The sequence below is a fragment of the Lissotriton helveticus genome, chromosome 1_1 (genome assembly GCF_964261635.1).
Source record: "Lissotriton helveticus chromosome 1_1, aLisHel1.1, whole genome shotgun sequence".
Lineage (NCBI taxonomy): Eukaryota > Metazoa > Chordata > Amphibia > Caudata > Salamandridae > Lissotriton > Lissotriton helveticus.
Window position 1 is genome coordinate 14,589,979 of NC_136057.1, and position 19,022 is coordinate 14,609,000.

A 19,022-nucleotide genomic window follows, 5' to 3' on the forward strand; every position below is an offset into this window, starting at 1 on the left:
GGCACAAGTTCAAGCCTGGAGACTGGGTGCTCATCAAAGCATTCCAGAGGTCCAACTGCCTCCAAGCTCGCTGGAAGGGCCCGCAGCAGGTGCTGCTCGCTACAAAGACAGCAGTGAAGTGCACCAACTACAAATCCTGGATTCACGCCATTCATATAAAGAGGGCACACACTGAGATGGCATCCAGTCAAGACACAGGTCAGCAACACACGCCAACACCAGAACCAGTCAAAGAGGAAAAAAGGTATAATTTGAGATCTACAAAGAAGAAGGAGATGAAATGTCAGTGATTCCAGTACCTGATCTTCTACAGGAAGTAGGTGAAGTACTACTACTAGATATCATCCTAACAGATATTTTAACAACAATTTTTGACTTTGAGAATAGCAGTGAAGAAGATAACGAAATTGCACTCATACACCTTCAGGAAGTATTTGATCAGCTAGAATATCAATTAATGCGAGATTTAAACAGAATAACATTACAAGAAGCTTTGAGTAGAGTACTTTCAGACTAAAAAGGATACACGCTACCACCAGGGGTAATAGCTCTTTTAAGTGTGCCAGTCCAGCATTGAGTAGATGAACTGATCCAGGAGGTATTTGCGAGTCCTCCTGTCGCTGCAAAGTGCCCGTGCCACTGCAGTAAATAGTAGATGTACTGATCCAGGAGGTATTTGCGAGTCCTCCTGTCACTGCGAGCACCCGTGCTGCTGCAGCAACCAGCAAAGAACTTTTTCCAGGTCGTCAAGACAGCTAGCTTTAGAAAATTACCTGTGGGGTGAGGTATAGTGGACACTCCTGTGAAAGTAAGTGTGGCTGCACCACCAACTGATATATATGATCAAAGGGTCGTGCATTACAAAAATTACATGCATATCTTAGGGAGGCGAGAAGTACCAAGAAATTCTCAGAGACCATCTGAAATATTAACGAATAGTTGTTCGCAATATATTCTGTACTACAGCCTCACCTTATATGTGTTCATGCTTTTTGTGTGTTTAGCTTATATTATAGTAAAAATTCACAGTGATAATTCACAACATAGTGTCATCAATAGCTCTACATCCAATTAACAAAAGTATAAGAATAGATAGGTATGGATAGGGAAAATACAGCTCTAAAAATGAAGAAAAAATGGTACAAGTCTAAAATGTGTATACCTGGGGTAATATTCTGTCTGTTATTGCTAGCATTAATTACTGTATATCTATTAGATGTGTTCTATCCCATGGAAAAATTGATCCCAGCACCAACAACACCTGCTACAATACCTGCATACACTTTGTCACCTGAAGAAATAGCCCACAGAGAAGATATGCACCACAATACCTTTGTGACTTTGTTGCATCATACCAATAAAATATTACCAAGGGGAGATTGCTGGATATGTTTGCAATTCCCAGCTTCGGTAGACCAAAGTTTGCCCCTGGTTCAAGTCCCACTGCCTTTCGCAGCATCCTGTTATGCTATTTACGTAACAATAGTAAAGATAGAGATAATAGCTGTTTTACAGAATTTAAAGAAAAGCACCTCTGGTGGTGCAGGGGCAACTACGGCTCCGCCTGCAGGAACATTATATAACAAATATTTGGCAGAGATTCTGACACTGGGAAATTGCACGGAGGTAGTAGTGCAGAATGCAACATTTCCCCTGTCTGACATCTTTACCCCGATCTTTTCAAATCAGAATACAAGCATTGGGATAGCAGACCCATCAAAAGAGGCACATAAGAATATACCATTTTTGAAGTTAAAATTAAGAAAACACAACGCAATAGGGAGTATTTGTATTAAGAGTAACGGGACCTATCAGGTGGGCAATAGTACAAATTGCAATATGACATTTGAAATGACGGCCGGAAATATTAGCATTCCACTTTACGTAGGTGACTCAATTTATTTCATTTGTGGAGATAAGGCTTATACATGGCTTCCAACAAGTTGGAGTGGTTGTTGTCACCTAGGTTTTGTATTACCTGCTATAGCGATAAAAGACACAAAGGAAGTACGAAGGGACATGCAAAGACACGCACCGCGGCGAGGCAGAAGGAGTGCGGATCAAAGAGATACAGCAGCAGAAATAGCTGGTGATATATTTAAAGGAATAATACCATGGATTGGTCCATCTATCAACTCAAGGGATATACGTAGATTAGCCAGACTACTCGAAGCAACAATAAACGAAACTACAAGTGTACTTGAAAATATTACAGTAGAGCTTCAAGCTGTGAGATTAGTTTCATTACAAAATAGAATGATTCTTGACATGATGCTAGCAGAAAGGGGAGGAGTCTGTGCGGTTATAGGGGCGTCCTGCTGTACCTATGTCCCTGACTCCTCTGTTACTGTCAGGGAAGCAATAAAAAGATTACATCATATAGGTGTAGAAGCACATCAGGAGTCTGGTACATGGGATATAGGAGGTTCACTTTGGAGTTGGTTGAGCGCATGGGGTTGGAAGATAGGAATGGTGTTCATAACAATTTTCCTACTAATAATAGGCTGTTGTCTATTAATTAATTGCCTGCCAATGTGCTGTCAACTATTGGGACAGCTGACTAAATGCCAAGCGAGGAAATTAAAGGAAAAAGAAAGAATGCTGATGCAAACAGCCACTACTGAGTTAATGAACATAGACATTTCTGACATTGATAAGAATGAACAATATAATTATTAGACTGTGATATGCTGCGTGATGAAATTATTTTAAACTGAGGTTCAAAGGGTCGATTTGTAAAAGATGAAAAATAAGTTGGCCCTTTTGTTGAATGAAAATATTAAATTGAACCGTAGTTTATATTAATTTCTGTCTTTAACCTGCTTGCTAATAAAATAAGCCCACTAGTCATAATGAAATGTTGCTCCATGATGCACAGCTGGTGCACAGAGAGTTAAATTAAGTTGTCTGAAATTCAGCTAAAGCCAGAAAAGAATAGCTGGTGAATGTGTGCGTGCCCATTTTGCTGTAGCTCCAAGTTGTTTAATGAATCACTAGCTTTTCACCCATGTACAGAGCCAGTTCAGTCAGTTCAGCGAGACCTTTCTAAGAATCGCTCGCTGACCCAGGACGTGCCAAGTTTGTTCTGCCCCTCGCCCGGTTAAGTGAAAGGGCAGTGTTTGCTCAGCATAGATAGCATAGATAGCAAGTGCGTCATTTGTATGGAAAAGCAGAAAACACGGGCCTCTGCTGATAGTAGATCAACATTGCACATTGACATTTCAAGATAACCGGCCAAGGCAAGGCTGAAAGTCAGGAGGCGGTAGTTTAAATATTAACCTATAGCTGCATGGTCAGATGTGTTGCAAATAATGTAAATTGTGAACGTAGACATATTTTTGAAATGCACCTTGATACTGTAATGTACACGTGAACCTAATTCTAGCATGGTCACACCATGATGTCATTGTTAATAATTAATGTATCCAGGTTCTGAAAACTGTATATAAGAACTGGCTTGCTTACTGAAAAAGCAGATCACTTTGCACTCCTGCAAATTGTCTCAAGCTGCAGCTTTATTGGCAATAAAGCCACTTTCTTTGAAACCTTGTATGTGCCCTTCTTCTTGTCCCTATTAATGAATTTGTTTGCTTTAACACCATCCTCTTAGGACAAACCCAAACACATTTATAGGCAAAAAAACAATCCCAACCAAAGGCCCTGCAAATCATTATGGGATTAGATTAGCAATGGGCAGTGAATATTATATAGTATACAATATCAAAAGACTTCTACAAAGAGCTGCAGTTCCACTGGTCGTCCCTAGATGTCCCTCACGAGTCAAATGCAAATGCTTGATGAAAGGGTTTCAATGGTTTTGCATTTGACTCGTGAGGGACATCTAGGGACGGCCAGTGGAACTGCAGCTTGATGTAAGAAGAACTTCAATGCTTTGCATTTGACTCGTGAGGGACATCTAGGGACGACCAGTGGAACTGCAGCTTGATGTAAGAAGAACTTCAATGCTTTGCATTTGACTCGTGAGGGACATCTAGTAACAACTAGGTGAACTGCAGCTCTTTGTAGAATTATTTTGATATTGGATAAAGGTCTAAAGGAGGGTGCCCTAGCAACTGAGCATGATTATTGGGGGATTCCTCCTTGCCAATCCCCTAACCCGAAATCATGGTCCCCCCTAGCAGTGCAGATTATGTCTCTAACCGTGAACTACGCTTTGAGGGCCTGTAACGGGCGCACTCCATCCGATACCCCCTCAATGTGTACCTTCAATAGGAAGGACCACGAGTCGCGTCTGGACTACATTTTTGTAGATATAGGTATGTGGTCCATGGTTTTGGACTTTAGGGTAATTGAAAGAGCAGATAGCGACCACAATCCGCTCTGCTTGGATATGGAGCACCCAGTGTTTAAAGTAGGGATGCCACCCACTGACCCAATTGAAGTTACAGATAACCTAGGGGCATATTATCAACACAGGCGATAAAATTATCGCTGCTTTTATCGGCAGAAAACTGCCGCAAAAGCGGCTTTAGCAGCAGTTTTCTGCCGCAAAAGCGGCTTTAGCGGCAGTTTTCTGCCGATAAAAGCAGCGATAATTTTATCGCCTATGTTGATAATATGCCCCCTAGTCTTATCCAGCAATAGACGTAGGGTAAGATGGGGGAAATTAGCCAGTTCAGAAGAGTCCATCACGAAGATCTATGATCTGGCACTCCCAAAGTTGATTGAAATGGAGGAATTGATCAACAAACGCAGACAAAATGGTTTTAATGAGAAACTAGCTCAAATCCATGCGGACCTAGTGGGAAGTCTAGGAGAGGTTTTTTACCCTGAGACAGCGAGAAGAAAGAAGAAGACACCAACCTCAGCTTGGTACAATTCTACATGTAAAAAGATAAAAACAGAGCTGATCTCTATGATCAAGTCTGGTACCGACAAAGCCAAAGTATCTGAGCTGAGACGGAAATACAGGGAAGCTATTGCCCATGCAAAGTGAGAATGGGATTGGGATAGATGGCATGATCTATCCTTGGCACTGGAAACCAGGGACTCAAAAAAACTTTGGTCTCTGGTCCACACAGGAGCAGGGGAACCAAAATCAGTGGTGGAGCCAAACATCGCCGCCTCAGTATGGGAATCACATTTCAGTAAATTGTATCAAGACACTTCTGTGATTTCCATAGAGACAGTTCTCGATAGCCCCTCTGAGCCCAAAGAAAAATTAGAACTGACATTGGGTGAGGTTTCAAATGCTATTGGGAGATTAGCATTAGGGAAGTCTCCGGGTCTCGATAAACTCCCTGGAGACTTGTTTAGACACCATCCAGAGATCTGGGGTCCCTACTTCCTAATTATCTTTAACGCTATTTTGGGAGGCATGATCCCCTGTACTTGGCTGGGGGCAGAGATAGTACCAATTTTTAAGAAGGGCTACCCTCTGCTCCCGGCCAACTACAGGCAGATCATCCTTATAGATGTACCACAGAAACTTTTTGCCCGTCTTCTGCTGGACCACCTCCTGGATTGGATGGAGGATAATTCGATCCCTAGTCCGCTCCAGGCGGGCTTCAGGAAAAACACGTCCACCATGGACCAGATTTTTCGCCTCGTTCTTCTCTAGTGGAAAACAGTGAAGATCGAGGGGGGGAGTCTGTACATGGTGTTTGTGGACCTTAGGTCCGCATTTGACTTGGTACCCCGCAAGAAATTATGGGCGGTCTTCAGCGAGCTAGGTGTTCCTCCACAGCTGCTACAGGCAATAATCAGGCTCCATGATGGGAATTTTGCCCAGGTCAGGTGCGGGAGGGATGGGGCGTTGTCATCTAAATTTCCAGTTCTCAGGGGGGTAAGACACGGTTGTGTCCTTGCGCCGACCCTGTTTTGCCTCTTTGTTAACGGTGTAATATCCCATCTTGATAATGTCAGGGACAATGATGCCCCTAGGTTGGCGGGCAGGAGGGTTCCGGTAATTATGTTTGCCGATGATACCATCCTGCTCTCCGAATCCCCGATGGGGATTCAACGGACACTGGATGGGTTTGGGGACTTCTGCAGGGCGCATGGCCTCGAAATCAATGCAGAAAAAACCAAATTCATGGTATTCAATCCCACCACAACAACTAGGCCTAATCCAACTCTGGGATCTGATAGGCTGGAAAGTGTTAGAACGTTCCAGTATCTGGGGGTAACTTTACATGAAAATGTATCCTGGGGTCCACAGATAGCGAGATCCCGTTTAAAGTTATCCCAAATGGCGGGGGCAATCTTGAAGGTCTCTAACTCATCAACTTTCAAACCTGTTAGGCCAGCCTTGGAGATGTATAAAACCCAAGCCAGAGCAGCCTCGTCCTATGGAGGTGAGCTGTGGGGCCACAATGCTGGGATAGAACTAGTCAAGGTGGAAAACAACTTCCTTAGACGCTTGTTGGCTCTCCCCCAAGGTACACCTTTGTTACCCTTGAGATTAGATCTGGGGCTCCCTTCAATAGGTGATGAATTGGCCCTAAAACCATTGAGGTTCTGGCACAGGCTTTGCTCTACTGGTGAACTTTCCCACTATAGGCAAGATCTTATGCATGTCCTGAGCCTTAACCATTCTGACAGAATACCATGGGTGGCATATGTCAAGCGAGAATTCCATCGATTGGGACTGGTTGAGCTGTGGGATGATCCCGAAAGAGGTTGTCAAGGGGTGTCCCGTAAAATGCTCACCAAGACTTTTAAGGACAAAAGCCTAACTTCCCTACTCTGTGCACCGAAAGTCGGCACCCTCACCGAACAATTTCTGGCCACCAAAAGTTCTTTTTATTTTGAAGATTTTATGGATATCATATTCTCTACTACCGCAAGGAAACTTTTTATTCAGTGGAGGTTTGGTACACTGCCCCTTAGAGTCTTCACAAGTAAATGGACAATGTTGGGTGATTAAATCTGTCCTGGGTGATGTATGACCGAGGAGGACGAACTACATGTGCTGTTCTTTTGCCCTGCCTACAATAGACCGAGAAAGTACTGGCTAGCGCCACTGTGTAGGAATCTGGGTTTTAGAAATCATTTACAATTGTACAGAATTCTAAAAACAAGTACCCTGCACTATATTGTTTTTGTGGTAGCCAAGTATTTAATGGCCATGTAGCAGATAAGGGGAAAAGTACTGAAAGGAAAACTTTCTAACACTGTGTAAATGAGTTGTAGTTAAAGGGGTCCTCAGCTTCTCTGACTTATAGGCACTGAATCAACTAGTTTTTTGCTTCCTTGCTCTGATTTTACATTGTATGTTTTATGTGTTTTAAATGCTTTTATTGTATCTTTTATGGTCTCAAATGGCCGAAATAAAGAATTTTTGGATTAGATTGGATATTGGATACTATAATATTCACTGCCACTGCTAATCTCATCCCATAATGCTTTGCAGGGCCTTTGGTTGGGATTGTTTTTTTGCCAATAACTGTGCTTGGGGTGGTCCTAAAATGATGGGATCACCACTGAAGTTCAACAAAATGTGCTTTTTGTTTATGCTCTTTGTGTTCAAGGCATCTGCTTGGTGCTCCCCCTAGGTTAGGGGGGACCCCAAAATCATAAGCTCTCTCATTACCTAATGTTTTCATTGTAAAAGTTCATTTTTGTGAATTGGTTATATGCTGTTAAGCATGTAAAATTGCTTTTTGAAAGTATCTGAGAATATTGTTCATTTAGATGCTATGTTATTAAGCACAGTACTAACTTTGCATGCTCCACCAGCGTAAAAAGTAAGACAAATAAGTAACATGAAATCTCTAGCCAAGCTTTCAGCCAGTATTCTCAATATGTGCTGCAGACCAAACCAAAATGAAAACAGTGCCTTTTTAAGGATTTTGAGGACCCTGGCCAAAGTATATTTTGTCGGCCCCAGAACAGATCAAATTTGAAATTTATCACCCTCAACACCACCCTCCTTCACAACCCCCTGATCGACACGACCGATGCCAACTCTGCAGCCAATGAACTTCACTCACAAATAACCCAAAAGACACCAGACTGAGCTTCCAAGAAGGAATGAAGGACATCGCAGCCTGGATGAAGGGCAGCTGCCTGAAGCTCAACTCTGAGAAAACTGAGATCCTCATGGTTGGACCCTCTACCTCTGCCTGGGATAATAAGAGGTGGCTCTACACCCTAGGGAGCCCACCCACCCCCACATACCATGCACGGAACCTCTGCATCATCCTCGACTCCTCCCTCACCATGATCCGCCTGAACAACTCCGGCGCCTCAACAAGCTTCAACTGCCTTCGCATCCTCCAAAAGACCTTCAAATGGATACCCCCGCCTGCAGAAAGACCATCACCCACACACCTGTAACCAGCAGAGTGGACTACGGCAACACCCTCTATGCCGGAATCAACAGAACCCTCGTACACAAACCATCCAGAACGCAGCAGCCAGACTCATCCTCGGGACAGCACGGCATGAACAAATGACCCAACACCTAAAAGACCTCCACTGGCACCCCGTCGAGTAGAAAGTGACCTTCAAACTTCTTTCCCACACCTACAAATCCCTCCACAACATCAAACCCAAGTACCGCAACAATAGATTCTCCTTCCTTGTACCCAAAAGAAACCTCCGCTCTGCCAATCTTGCTCTGGCAGAGACCCCACGCATCCGCAGAACCAGAGCAGGTGGGAGATCCTTCTCCTACATCGCAGCAATGACCTGGAACAAGCTCCTCTTCAACTGAACCAGAGCTGCTCCCCCCCAGGACCTCGAGACTAAGGGTGGGCGTAGTTGGTGGAGTGCCACTACATGGAATTCTGCAGAATTGATCAAAAACTCAGTGAATCTCACTCCGCAACTCCATTCCGTATCACCACAATTTATAAAACAGAAACCTCACAAGTAACTCTAATATTACAAGCTAAAATGCATAAAATCATCTGACAAAAGTAAAAATGAAAATACAGCAAGCAGTGAGAGAGGTGAGGATTTTGATGTCCTCATTAACCTAGGAGAGAACCAAGCAGATGCCTTGAACACAAAGAGCATATCATGCTGAACGATTGATGGCAGTCCCATCCTCCTAGGACGACCCCAAGCACAGTTATGGGCAAATAAATTACCATCCCAACCAAAAGGCCTTGCAAAGCATTATGGGACAATATTCTAGGGTGCAGTGAATATTATAGCATCCGATATCAAAACATTCCTCAAGGGGCAGGCTCTCGGCTCAGCTCAGAGCTATAAGAAGCCAGGAAAGAGGACTTCATTTCCTATCATCCATCCGCACAGGAACAGAAATTACTTCCTGACTGACCCTTAGTTCAGTAACTCTCTGCTCATTGACCTTCTAAACTCCATATTGTCACCAATTGAGGACATCCTACATATCGCACTGCAGTATCAAATGTGGGATGGAGTGCTAAATGAATCAGACATTCACCCCCAGTCTAGCGATCTGAGTTAAATCCATCATTCATTTGCTCACTAACCCACCCCAGTTTGGACCCAGCCATATTGAAATCAGTCTTGACCCTTCACACCATGGGAACAATCTAGCCCTGATCTCCAAAGCCAGACCCACCCTGGACCGCAAAAAAAGCATCCCGGGACCAGTTTCGGGGTACACCCTTTATCAGCCACGCTAGCTTGAATTCCAGTGGCACAGCAAGCAAGGGACCAACGTTTGGGCATACCCATCCCACTTAGGGCAAACAAGTTTTGCAGCATCAAATGATGGATGGGATGCTAAATGAATCAACAATCCATCCCAGTCAAGAGATCTGGATTAAATCCATCATTATTTTTCTTACAATACCACCCCAGTTTGGACCGAGCCATATGCTAATCAGTCTTGACCCTGCTCCTCATGGGAATAGTCCATCTCGAACTGCCAAGCCACGTCCTCCCTCGACCGGAAATAAGCCTCCTGGGACCGATTTCAAGGTAACACCCCTAATCAGCCGGGCTAGCTTGACTCCAGTGGCATTGAGAACATAGGACCCACGTCTGGACATACTCGGGGTGACAAATGTAAAAAGAACAATTGATGGGCAGGATGCTGAACAAAATGCTGAACAATGTAAAACATTCACCCCAGCACAGAGTTCTGGGTCTAAATCCATTGTTGTTTTGCTTCCCATGCCCTTCCAGTTTGAACCCAGCCATATGCAAATGAGTCTTGACTCTGGATTGATTTACGAACAATGAATGTTAAAAACATTAGGGTAATGCATGTCAGCGATTTAGTTCCTCTTTTATTTCACATGATTTAATTAATCTTGCATTCCCCAAGAGTGATAGTTTATTCATCATATAGTGTTTCTGTATTTTTTGTGTGCATCTCATTACTCTTGCACAGTGAGTTGTGCCAGGTGTTTATGAGGGACGTTGATTGAGAGTGCTGGTGCTGACACTGAAGGCAAAACCAAGTGCCTGTCAGTGGGTTGGCCTCTCTGCAGAGCACACAGAGCAATGCTCATGTATTGCAGTTGCAAATGAAATTCCGTGTCGATTTGTGTGAAGGGGGTTCACAGATGGCAAAATATTTAAAAGGCAAAAGCAAAAGGAAATAAAGTTCTTAAATGTGAGTGAGTGAAGTATATGTTTGGGGTGATGAAGTGAGGAAATGCATTCAGGGGAGAGTGAAAATTGGGTGCTAAAGAGGAAAGAGAGGCAGTTGAAGATGTGCAGATGGACGAGATATGTGGAGAATGTGGACATAAATATAAAACATTAAGCGCAGATAATTATTTAATTCACAGACTCACAAAATCGGAATTAAAACATTTCCAATGTTAATTATTTATAATAAGTCATTGCTGTTACTCATTTATCTTAGACAGCTAACCGCCATTTACAAAGTCAATCATACTGACAGGTTTTAGGTATTTGCCAGTAGTTGTGCTATATATATATCTGGACGTAATAACATCTCAGAAAGAAACCAAAATGCCGGTCGGGTGCCACACTGTGGCACTCACAGAAATGTTTTTTACATGTACCGTTTTAGGTAGCCCTTACTTTACCTTATGCCTGCTCATATTTCCATATGACTGATTGCAGCCAGCAGCTGTGGGTGCTTTCCAAAGCCTGGTTAGAGTGTTTTCTTTCAAAGTTGATGCCGCATGCAATTCAAGACATTGTGCAAGCACACTCTTTACCAGGTTGAAGTAGTCCAATTTGCAATCTATACTAATATAATAAAGAGAGAGCCCAAACCTTTGAGGCGGGTAATCTCAGGAACCACAGCACCTACAGCGATGGGTGCGGCATTCCGACATTAAAACGGCATTCCGAAAAACAAAGCCTTCACATTACTTCCTTGTGGGCGTGTGCGTTCTGCCGGGGGCGGGGCCATACAGCAATGGGCAAGGCATTCGCGCGGCATTCGTGGGAAATGGACCGCAAATCCTGGATGCATTATGGAGCCGCCACACATCATAACAGATTGCTACGGTGCTCAGGCGGGGGCTGAGGTGAGTCAGCGTACCAGGGGGGCTCAGGCGGGGGCTGAGGAGAGTCGGTGTACCAGCGGTGCTCAAGCGGGGGCTAAGGAGAGTCGGCCTACCAGCGGGGATAAAAATTAAACACAGGCTGCTCTTTCACACACGCGCAGTGTCGCGTGCAACGCTCTCACGCACTGAACTCTCAAGAGGCTGAGGAGAGTCAGCGTAACAGCAGGGATACCTGGACAACGTATGGACGGGCTGCTATGTCATTAATATTTCAAGACTATATGTTCCCACTGCTCTATAAGCCTTGCCTATTCAATATTTTAATTTGCTTTAAAGTGCACCATTTGCCAATGTTTTTTCAATTTTGTCTTGAGAGGAGGACCCACCCTGGACCACACGTTTGTCCATTAATCTTCTAGCTACGCTTGCTACATAAAAGCCATACCCAACTTTTACATCTCACCACTTTCAAATAACACCAGGTGCCACTTCACCCAGGAAGTGGGAGAAAAATATCCTTGCATCCATCAGGACAGCTGGAGTAATTTAGGAAAAGTTGAAGGCTTACCTCTTTAATTAAAATCACACCACAATGCACTAACACTAACCATCCACTCCCAACACTTGTTGAATGTATGCTTGTCTCTGACCATGTGCAGGGTTCCGCTGCCTTTTGCCTCAGTTCACATATACAAATGCTACATACATACTGTTGGATCTGACATACTAGGCATGGTTTTCCCCCAAAGTTTGCCTTCCATTCTCCTTTTTTTTGCTGACTTCGTTTTTGTTGGCCTAAGACTCCGCACACTTTACCACTGCTACCCTGTGCTTGTGCTATGTTCTTAAAACATGGTAACATCGACTTCCACCCAATTGGCGCATTTAATTTAATTGTAAGTCCCTAGTAAAGTGGCACTACCGTTTCCAAGGTCTGCAAATTATATGCTACTAGTGGGCCAGCAGCACTCATTAAGCCACCCACTGAAGTAGCTTTTGTAAGACTTATCCCAGGTCTGCCATAGCAGCCTGCTGGCAGTTTTAAACTTCCATTTCAACCTCCTTTTTAATACATATAAGTTATCCATAAGGTAGGCCCCAAACAGCCAAGAGGGCAGGGTGCAATGTATCTAAAATCAAACTCGACATGTGCTTTTGACTTTTACATGTTCTAGTACTGAAAAACTCTTACATTTGCTTTTTGTTACTGCAGGGCCTGCCTCTCCCCTAGAAAAAACATTGGGGTACCTTATTACATTTAATAAGTGATAATGTTCAATTGGGAACAGGTAGGGTTTTGAGTTTGGTCTCTAAAGAATTGTATTTTAAAACACTCTTTACTGGTAAAGTTAGATTTTAAGTCACAATTCTGAAAATGCCACTTTTAGAAACTTATAACAAAACCAAGGTGATGGATGGAATGCTTTAATTAATCTCAGCCACTGGCAATCACTCAAGCTGCATCCCAATCCATCGTTTTTTGTACATCGTGTTACTTCAGTTTGGACCCAGCCACATGCAAATGAGTCTTGACCCAGCTCCATTGAGAAGAGTTTAGCTTGATCTGACATGTCAGGCCCTCCCTGAATCAAAACACAAGCAACGCAGGACCAATGAGGGCTCATCAGCTGGGTATAGCTTGATTCCAGTGGTACGGTGAGCAAACGACCTATTAAGGTGAAACCATTCCTAGGTTGATTGTGTTTAAAGATTGAAATATCTTGGAGGGAATTATAGTGCGTCTTCGAAACTGATGGATCTCAGGGGGATATTGTAACAAGTCTTCTAAATTGATGCATGCTCGAGGGAATTGTGACAAGCCTTAGAAATTGTAACGAGCCCCATTGGAACCAGCTCTAATTGTTGCCTCGAGTGCACAACAAAGCACATGGGAGGGTCTCACTTCTGTTGTGTCCTCCTGTGTGTATAAATTGGGGTGTTTGCCAGTGTACTCTACTGTCCAGTACTGAATGAAGCGTGTGTGGTTCGTGGAAATACACAGCGGAGGAGGACATGCTCGTACACCTGACTTCAGAGGAGCACAGGTTGGAAGGATCCGAGCATGGCCATCAAATGGTATGAGGCTCTGGTATGGGTTCTTTCTCCATTCTCTTGAGTTTTAAAAATCAGTCTGCTGTGTTTAGTTAGTTATACTTTAGCTGTGTGCATGGGTTTCAGCACACACATCATCTCTTGAGTATATCTGAAGCACTATCCTGCATTTCCCCTCAATTGCAACACAATTTATGAATTCATTTATTTAAAAAGCATAGTATACCACTCTGGTAGAAAGAAACTCCATGACCAGGCAGCAGACTGGTTACATCGCTCTTACATGCGCATGGCTGAGCGGGTTACATCACTCTAACATGCACATGCCTCAGACTGGCTACATCACTCTCACATGCGCATGGCTGAGCGGGTTACATCACTCTAACATGCACATGCCTCAGACTGGCTACATCACTCTTACATGCACATGCCTCAGACAGGTTACATCACTCTTACATGCACATGCCTCAGACGGGTTACATCACTCTTACATGCACATGCCTCAGACGGGTTACATCACTCTTACATGCACATGCCTCAGACTAGTTACATCACTCTAACATGCACATGCCTCAGACAGGTTACATCACTCTTACATGCACATGCCTCAGACGGGTTACATCACTCTTACATGCACATGCCTCAGACGGGTTACATCACTCTTACATGCACATGCCTCAGACTAGTTACATCACTCTAACATGCACATGCCTCAGACGGGTTACATAACTCCTACATGCACATGCCTCAGACGAGTTACATCACTCTTACATGCACATGCCTCAGACTGGCTACATCACTCTTACATGCACATGCCTCAGACAGGTTGCCTCACTCTTACATGCACATGCCTCAGACAGGTTACATCACTCTTACATGCACATGCCTCAGACAGGTTGCCTCACTCTTACATGCACATGCCTCAGACAGGTTACATCACTCTTACATGCACATGCCTCAGACTGGCTACATCACTCTTACATGCACATGGCTCAGACTAGTTACATCACTCTAACATGCACATGCCTCAGACGGTTTACATAACTCCTACATGCACATGCCTCAGACGAGTTACATCACTCTCACATGCACATGCCTCAAACGGGCTACATCACTCTTACATGCACTTGTCTCAGATGGGTGACATCACTCTTACATGTACATGCCTCAGACAGGTTGCTTCTCTCTTACATGCACATGCCTCAGATGGGTGACATCACGCTTACATGCACATGCCTCAGACAGGTTGCTTCTCTCTTACATGCACATGCCTCAGACGGGTTACATCACTCTTACATGCACGTGCCTCAGACAGGTTGCTTCAGTCTTACATGCACATGCCTCAGACCGGCTACATCACTCTTACATGTACATGCCTCAGACAGGTTGCTTCACTCTTACATGCACATGCCTCAGACGAGTTACAGCACTCTTACATGCACATGCCTCAGACAGGATGCCTCACTCTTACATGCACATGCCTCAGACAGGTTGATTCACTCTTACATGCACATGCCTCAGACGAGTTACATCGCTCTTACATGCACATGCCTCAGACAGGTTTCTTCTCTCTTACATGCACATGCCTCAGACCGGCTACATCACTCTTACATGTACATGCCTCAGACAGGTTGCTTCACTCTTACATGCACATGCCTCAGACGGGTTACAGCACTCTTACATGCACATGCCTCAGACAGGATGCCTCACTCTTACATGCACATGCCTCAGACGAGTTACATCACTCTTACATGCACATGCCTCAGACAGGTTGCTTCTCTCTTACATGCACATGCCTCAGACGAGTTACATCACTCTTACATGCACATGCCTCAGACAGGTTGCTTCACTCTTACATGCACTTGCCTCAGATGGGTTACATCACTCTTACATGCACATGCCTCAGATAGGTTGCTTCTCTCTTACATGCACATGCCTCAGACCGGTTACATCACGCTTACATGCACATGCCTCAGACAGGATGCTTCTCTCTTACATGCACATGCCTCAGATGGGTTACATCACTCTTACATGCACATGCCTCAGACAGGTTGCCTCACTCTTACATGCACATGCCTCAGACAGGTTACATCACTCTTACATGCACATGCCTCAGATGGGTTACATCACTCTTACATGCACATGCCTCAGACGGGTTACATCACTTTTACATGCACGTGCCTCAGACAGGTTGCTTCACTCTTACATGCACTTGCCTCAGATGGGTTACATCACTCTTACATGCACATGCCTCAGATAGGTTGCTTCTCTCTTACATGCACATGCCTCAGACCGGTTACATCACGCTTACATGCACATGCCTCAGACAGGATGCTTCTCTCTTACATGCACATGCCTCAGATGGGTTACATCACTCTTACATGCACATGCCTCAGACAGGTTGCCTCACTCTTACATGCACATGCCTCAGACAGGTTACATCACTCTTACATGCACATGCCTCAGATGGGTTACATCACTCTTACATGCGCATGCCTCAGACGGGTTACATCACTCTTACATGCGCATGCCTCTGACAGGTTGCCTCACTCTTACATGCACATGCCTCTGACAGGTTGCTTCACTCTTACATGCACATGCCTCAGACAGGTTGCTTCACTCTTACATGCACATGCCTCAGACGGGTTACATCACTCTTACATGCACATGCCTCAGACGGGTTACATCACTCTTACATGCACATGCCTCAGACGAGTTACATCACTCTTACATGCACATGCCTCAGACAGGTTGCTTCTCTCTTACATGCACATGCCTCAGACGAGTTACATCACTCTTACATGCACATGCCTCAGACAGGTTGCTTCACTCTTACATGCACTTGCCTCAGATGGGTTACATCACTCTTACATGCACATGCCTCAGATAGGTTGCTTCTCTCTTACATGCACATGCCTCAGACCGGTTACATCACGCTTACATGCACATGCCTCAGACAGGATGCTTCTCTCTTACATGCACATGCCTCAGATGGGTTACATCACTCTTACATGCACATGCCTCAGACAGGTTGCCTCACTCTTACATGCACATGCCTCAGACAGGTTACATCACTCTTACATGCACATGCCTCAGATGGGTTACATCACTCTTACATGCACATGCCTCAGACGGGTTACATCACTCTTACATGCACATGCCTCAGACAGGTTGCTTCACTCTTACATGCACTTGCCTCAGATGGGTTACATCACTCTTACATGCACATGCCTCAGATAGGTTGCTTCTCTCTTACATGCACATGCCTCAGACCGGTTACATCACGCTTACATGCACATGCCTCAGACAGGATGCTTCTCTCTTACATGCACATGCCTCAGATGGGTTACATCACTCTTACATGCACATGCCTCAGACAGGTTGCCTCACTCTTACATGCACATGCCTCAGACAGGTTACATCACTCTTACATGCACATGCCTCAGATGGGTTACATCACTCTTACATGCGCATGCCTCAGACGGGTTACATCACTCTTACATGCGCATGCCTCTGACAGGTTGCCTCACTCTTACATGCACATGCCTCAGACGGGTTACATCACTCTTACATGCACATGCCTCAGACGGGTTACATCACTCTTACATGCACATGCCTCAGACGGGTTACATCACTCTTACATGCACGTGCCTCAGACAGGATGCTTCTCTCTTACATGCACATGCCTCAGACAGGTTGCCTCACTCTTACATGCACATGCCTCAGACGGGTTACATCACTCTCACATGCACATGCCTCAGACAGGTTGCTTCACTCTTACATGCACATGCCTCAGACTAGTTACATCACTCTTACATGCACATGCCTCAGACGGGTTGCCTCACTCTTACATGCACATGCCTCAGACAGGTTTCTTCACTCCTACATGCACACGCCTCAGACTAGTTACATCACTCTTACATGCACATGCCTCAGACGGGTCTGCTGATAGCAGAACAAACCTTTATCATTTCTCCAGTGCACTGAATACCCGGGTGATAGACCAACCAGATGATCCTATTACTCAACTAAGTGGCTGACATTCACCTCAGAAAGATGAAACCCGTGAGTAGAGCCTGCTGGCATCCCAGGCCATGCACTGCACACAGTTATCTGTAGCCAACACACTGTTCCACAGAGCTACCTTGTTGTTACATGGTCCACAGACTAACTTGCTGCTCCGGCTGTCTTTGACGTTGGATGCAGCCTCATGGAACTATTAAAATATCCCTCACACACTTTTTATCAGGAGGCTATTTGCATATAGACTCTAGTTCGGAGAGAGCCTGCAGTGCACCAGAGCTCTCAGCAAGAGAAAACACCACCCCCAGAGCTGTGTGCTCCCACACTTTGCACTCACACTTTGTCCCATGGAGGCACAGGGCCCAATTCTCAAAGGTAAACTTAGACCAAAAGTCTAACTTTATTACTTTTCAGTATTCGCAAAGGTGAGTTACTACCAATAATTCAGGATTCCTGAAATGTTACAACTGACCCTTCCCCAGTGAGCACTTTTCAAAGAGGTGATGATACCAAAGTCGTCCTTAACATTATTACAAACACTGAGACAAGAACCCCCTATTCCTGTTTCCTATGACAAATTAATCTAGGCATCTTCATATCAATATTAAATATATCTTTTAATAATAATATTAATACTGATTGTATAACACCTTAGATCTGCTTCGTGACTAGAGTACATATGCTGAACATTGGTGGTGGAGCGCGTGGCACAAACACTGAGCCCTACAAACAGACCTGCTTACTGTGTGTTGCAAAATGCATATTATATATACATTTTACAAATTCTTTGATGTTGGAAAAATATAGTAACCAGAAAAGTTATATTTAAGGGCAAAAACCAAACATTTCCCAGCTACTAGTCTTTGCTGGTTACTTATGTGCTGTTAACTGAAATGTCAAAACAACCCCATTAATCCCATATTCCCCTAGTTGCAGCTGACTTGTTCTGCACATCTCTTTCCTTAGTGTGGGTTTGTATTATTGTGTATTGTTCTCAGTGTTCATCTGTTCTGCCTGCTACAAACCCGTCTGCCCTTCCAGCTCAACTTGGGCTGCTCTCTATGGTCAGCTGTGACACACACACCATCAGCTCTCCCTAAACATGCCCTAACTACCACTATCTCTTTCTTCACCAAGATCAACATCCATCTTCATAGCTTATACACTGAATCCTGATCCTGTGCCCATTTCTCCCCCCCTGTTATCTTGTGATATTATCCGAATCACACCTGGCATTTTGCGCAGGTTGCGTAAAATATTTAAATGGCTCCCCCTAGAATCTAGGAAACCCTTGATTCAGGGGCTCATTATCAGTCGCTTAGACTATGGTAATGCCTTGTTTGCTTCCATCAATGAGTGTCTGCTGACCAAGCTACAAACGGTTCAGAACACCGCAGCTCGTTTGGCGCTTGGGCTGTCCCCTAGGTTACCCTCTCTGCCTAGTCTCAGGGAGCTACACTGGCTCCCGGTGCACCAAAGAAGCCACTTTAAGATACTCAGTATCGTCCACAAGCTCCTTATGGGTACTGGTCCCTCCTACCTAGCAAAGAAACG

General features: G+C 44.5%; 1 protein-coding gene across 1 annotated transcript in view; it reads left to right on the plus strand.

Moving 5' to 3' along the window:
• The first annotated feature begins 280 nt into the window (after positions 1-280).
• LOC144757290 (olfactory receptor 5V1-like) overlaps positions 281-19,022 on the plus strand; it is a 54,957-nt gene continuing 36,215 nt past the window's right edge. Inside the window, exon 1 of the mRNA XM_078646371.1 lies at positions 281-430. Within this exon, the coding sequence (XP_078502497.1) occupies positions 281-430 (150 nt within the window). The remainder of the gene's footprint in view (positions 431-19,022) is intronic.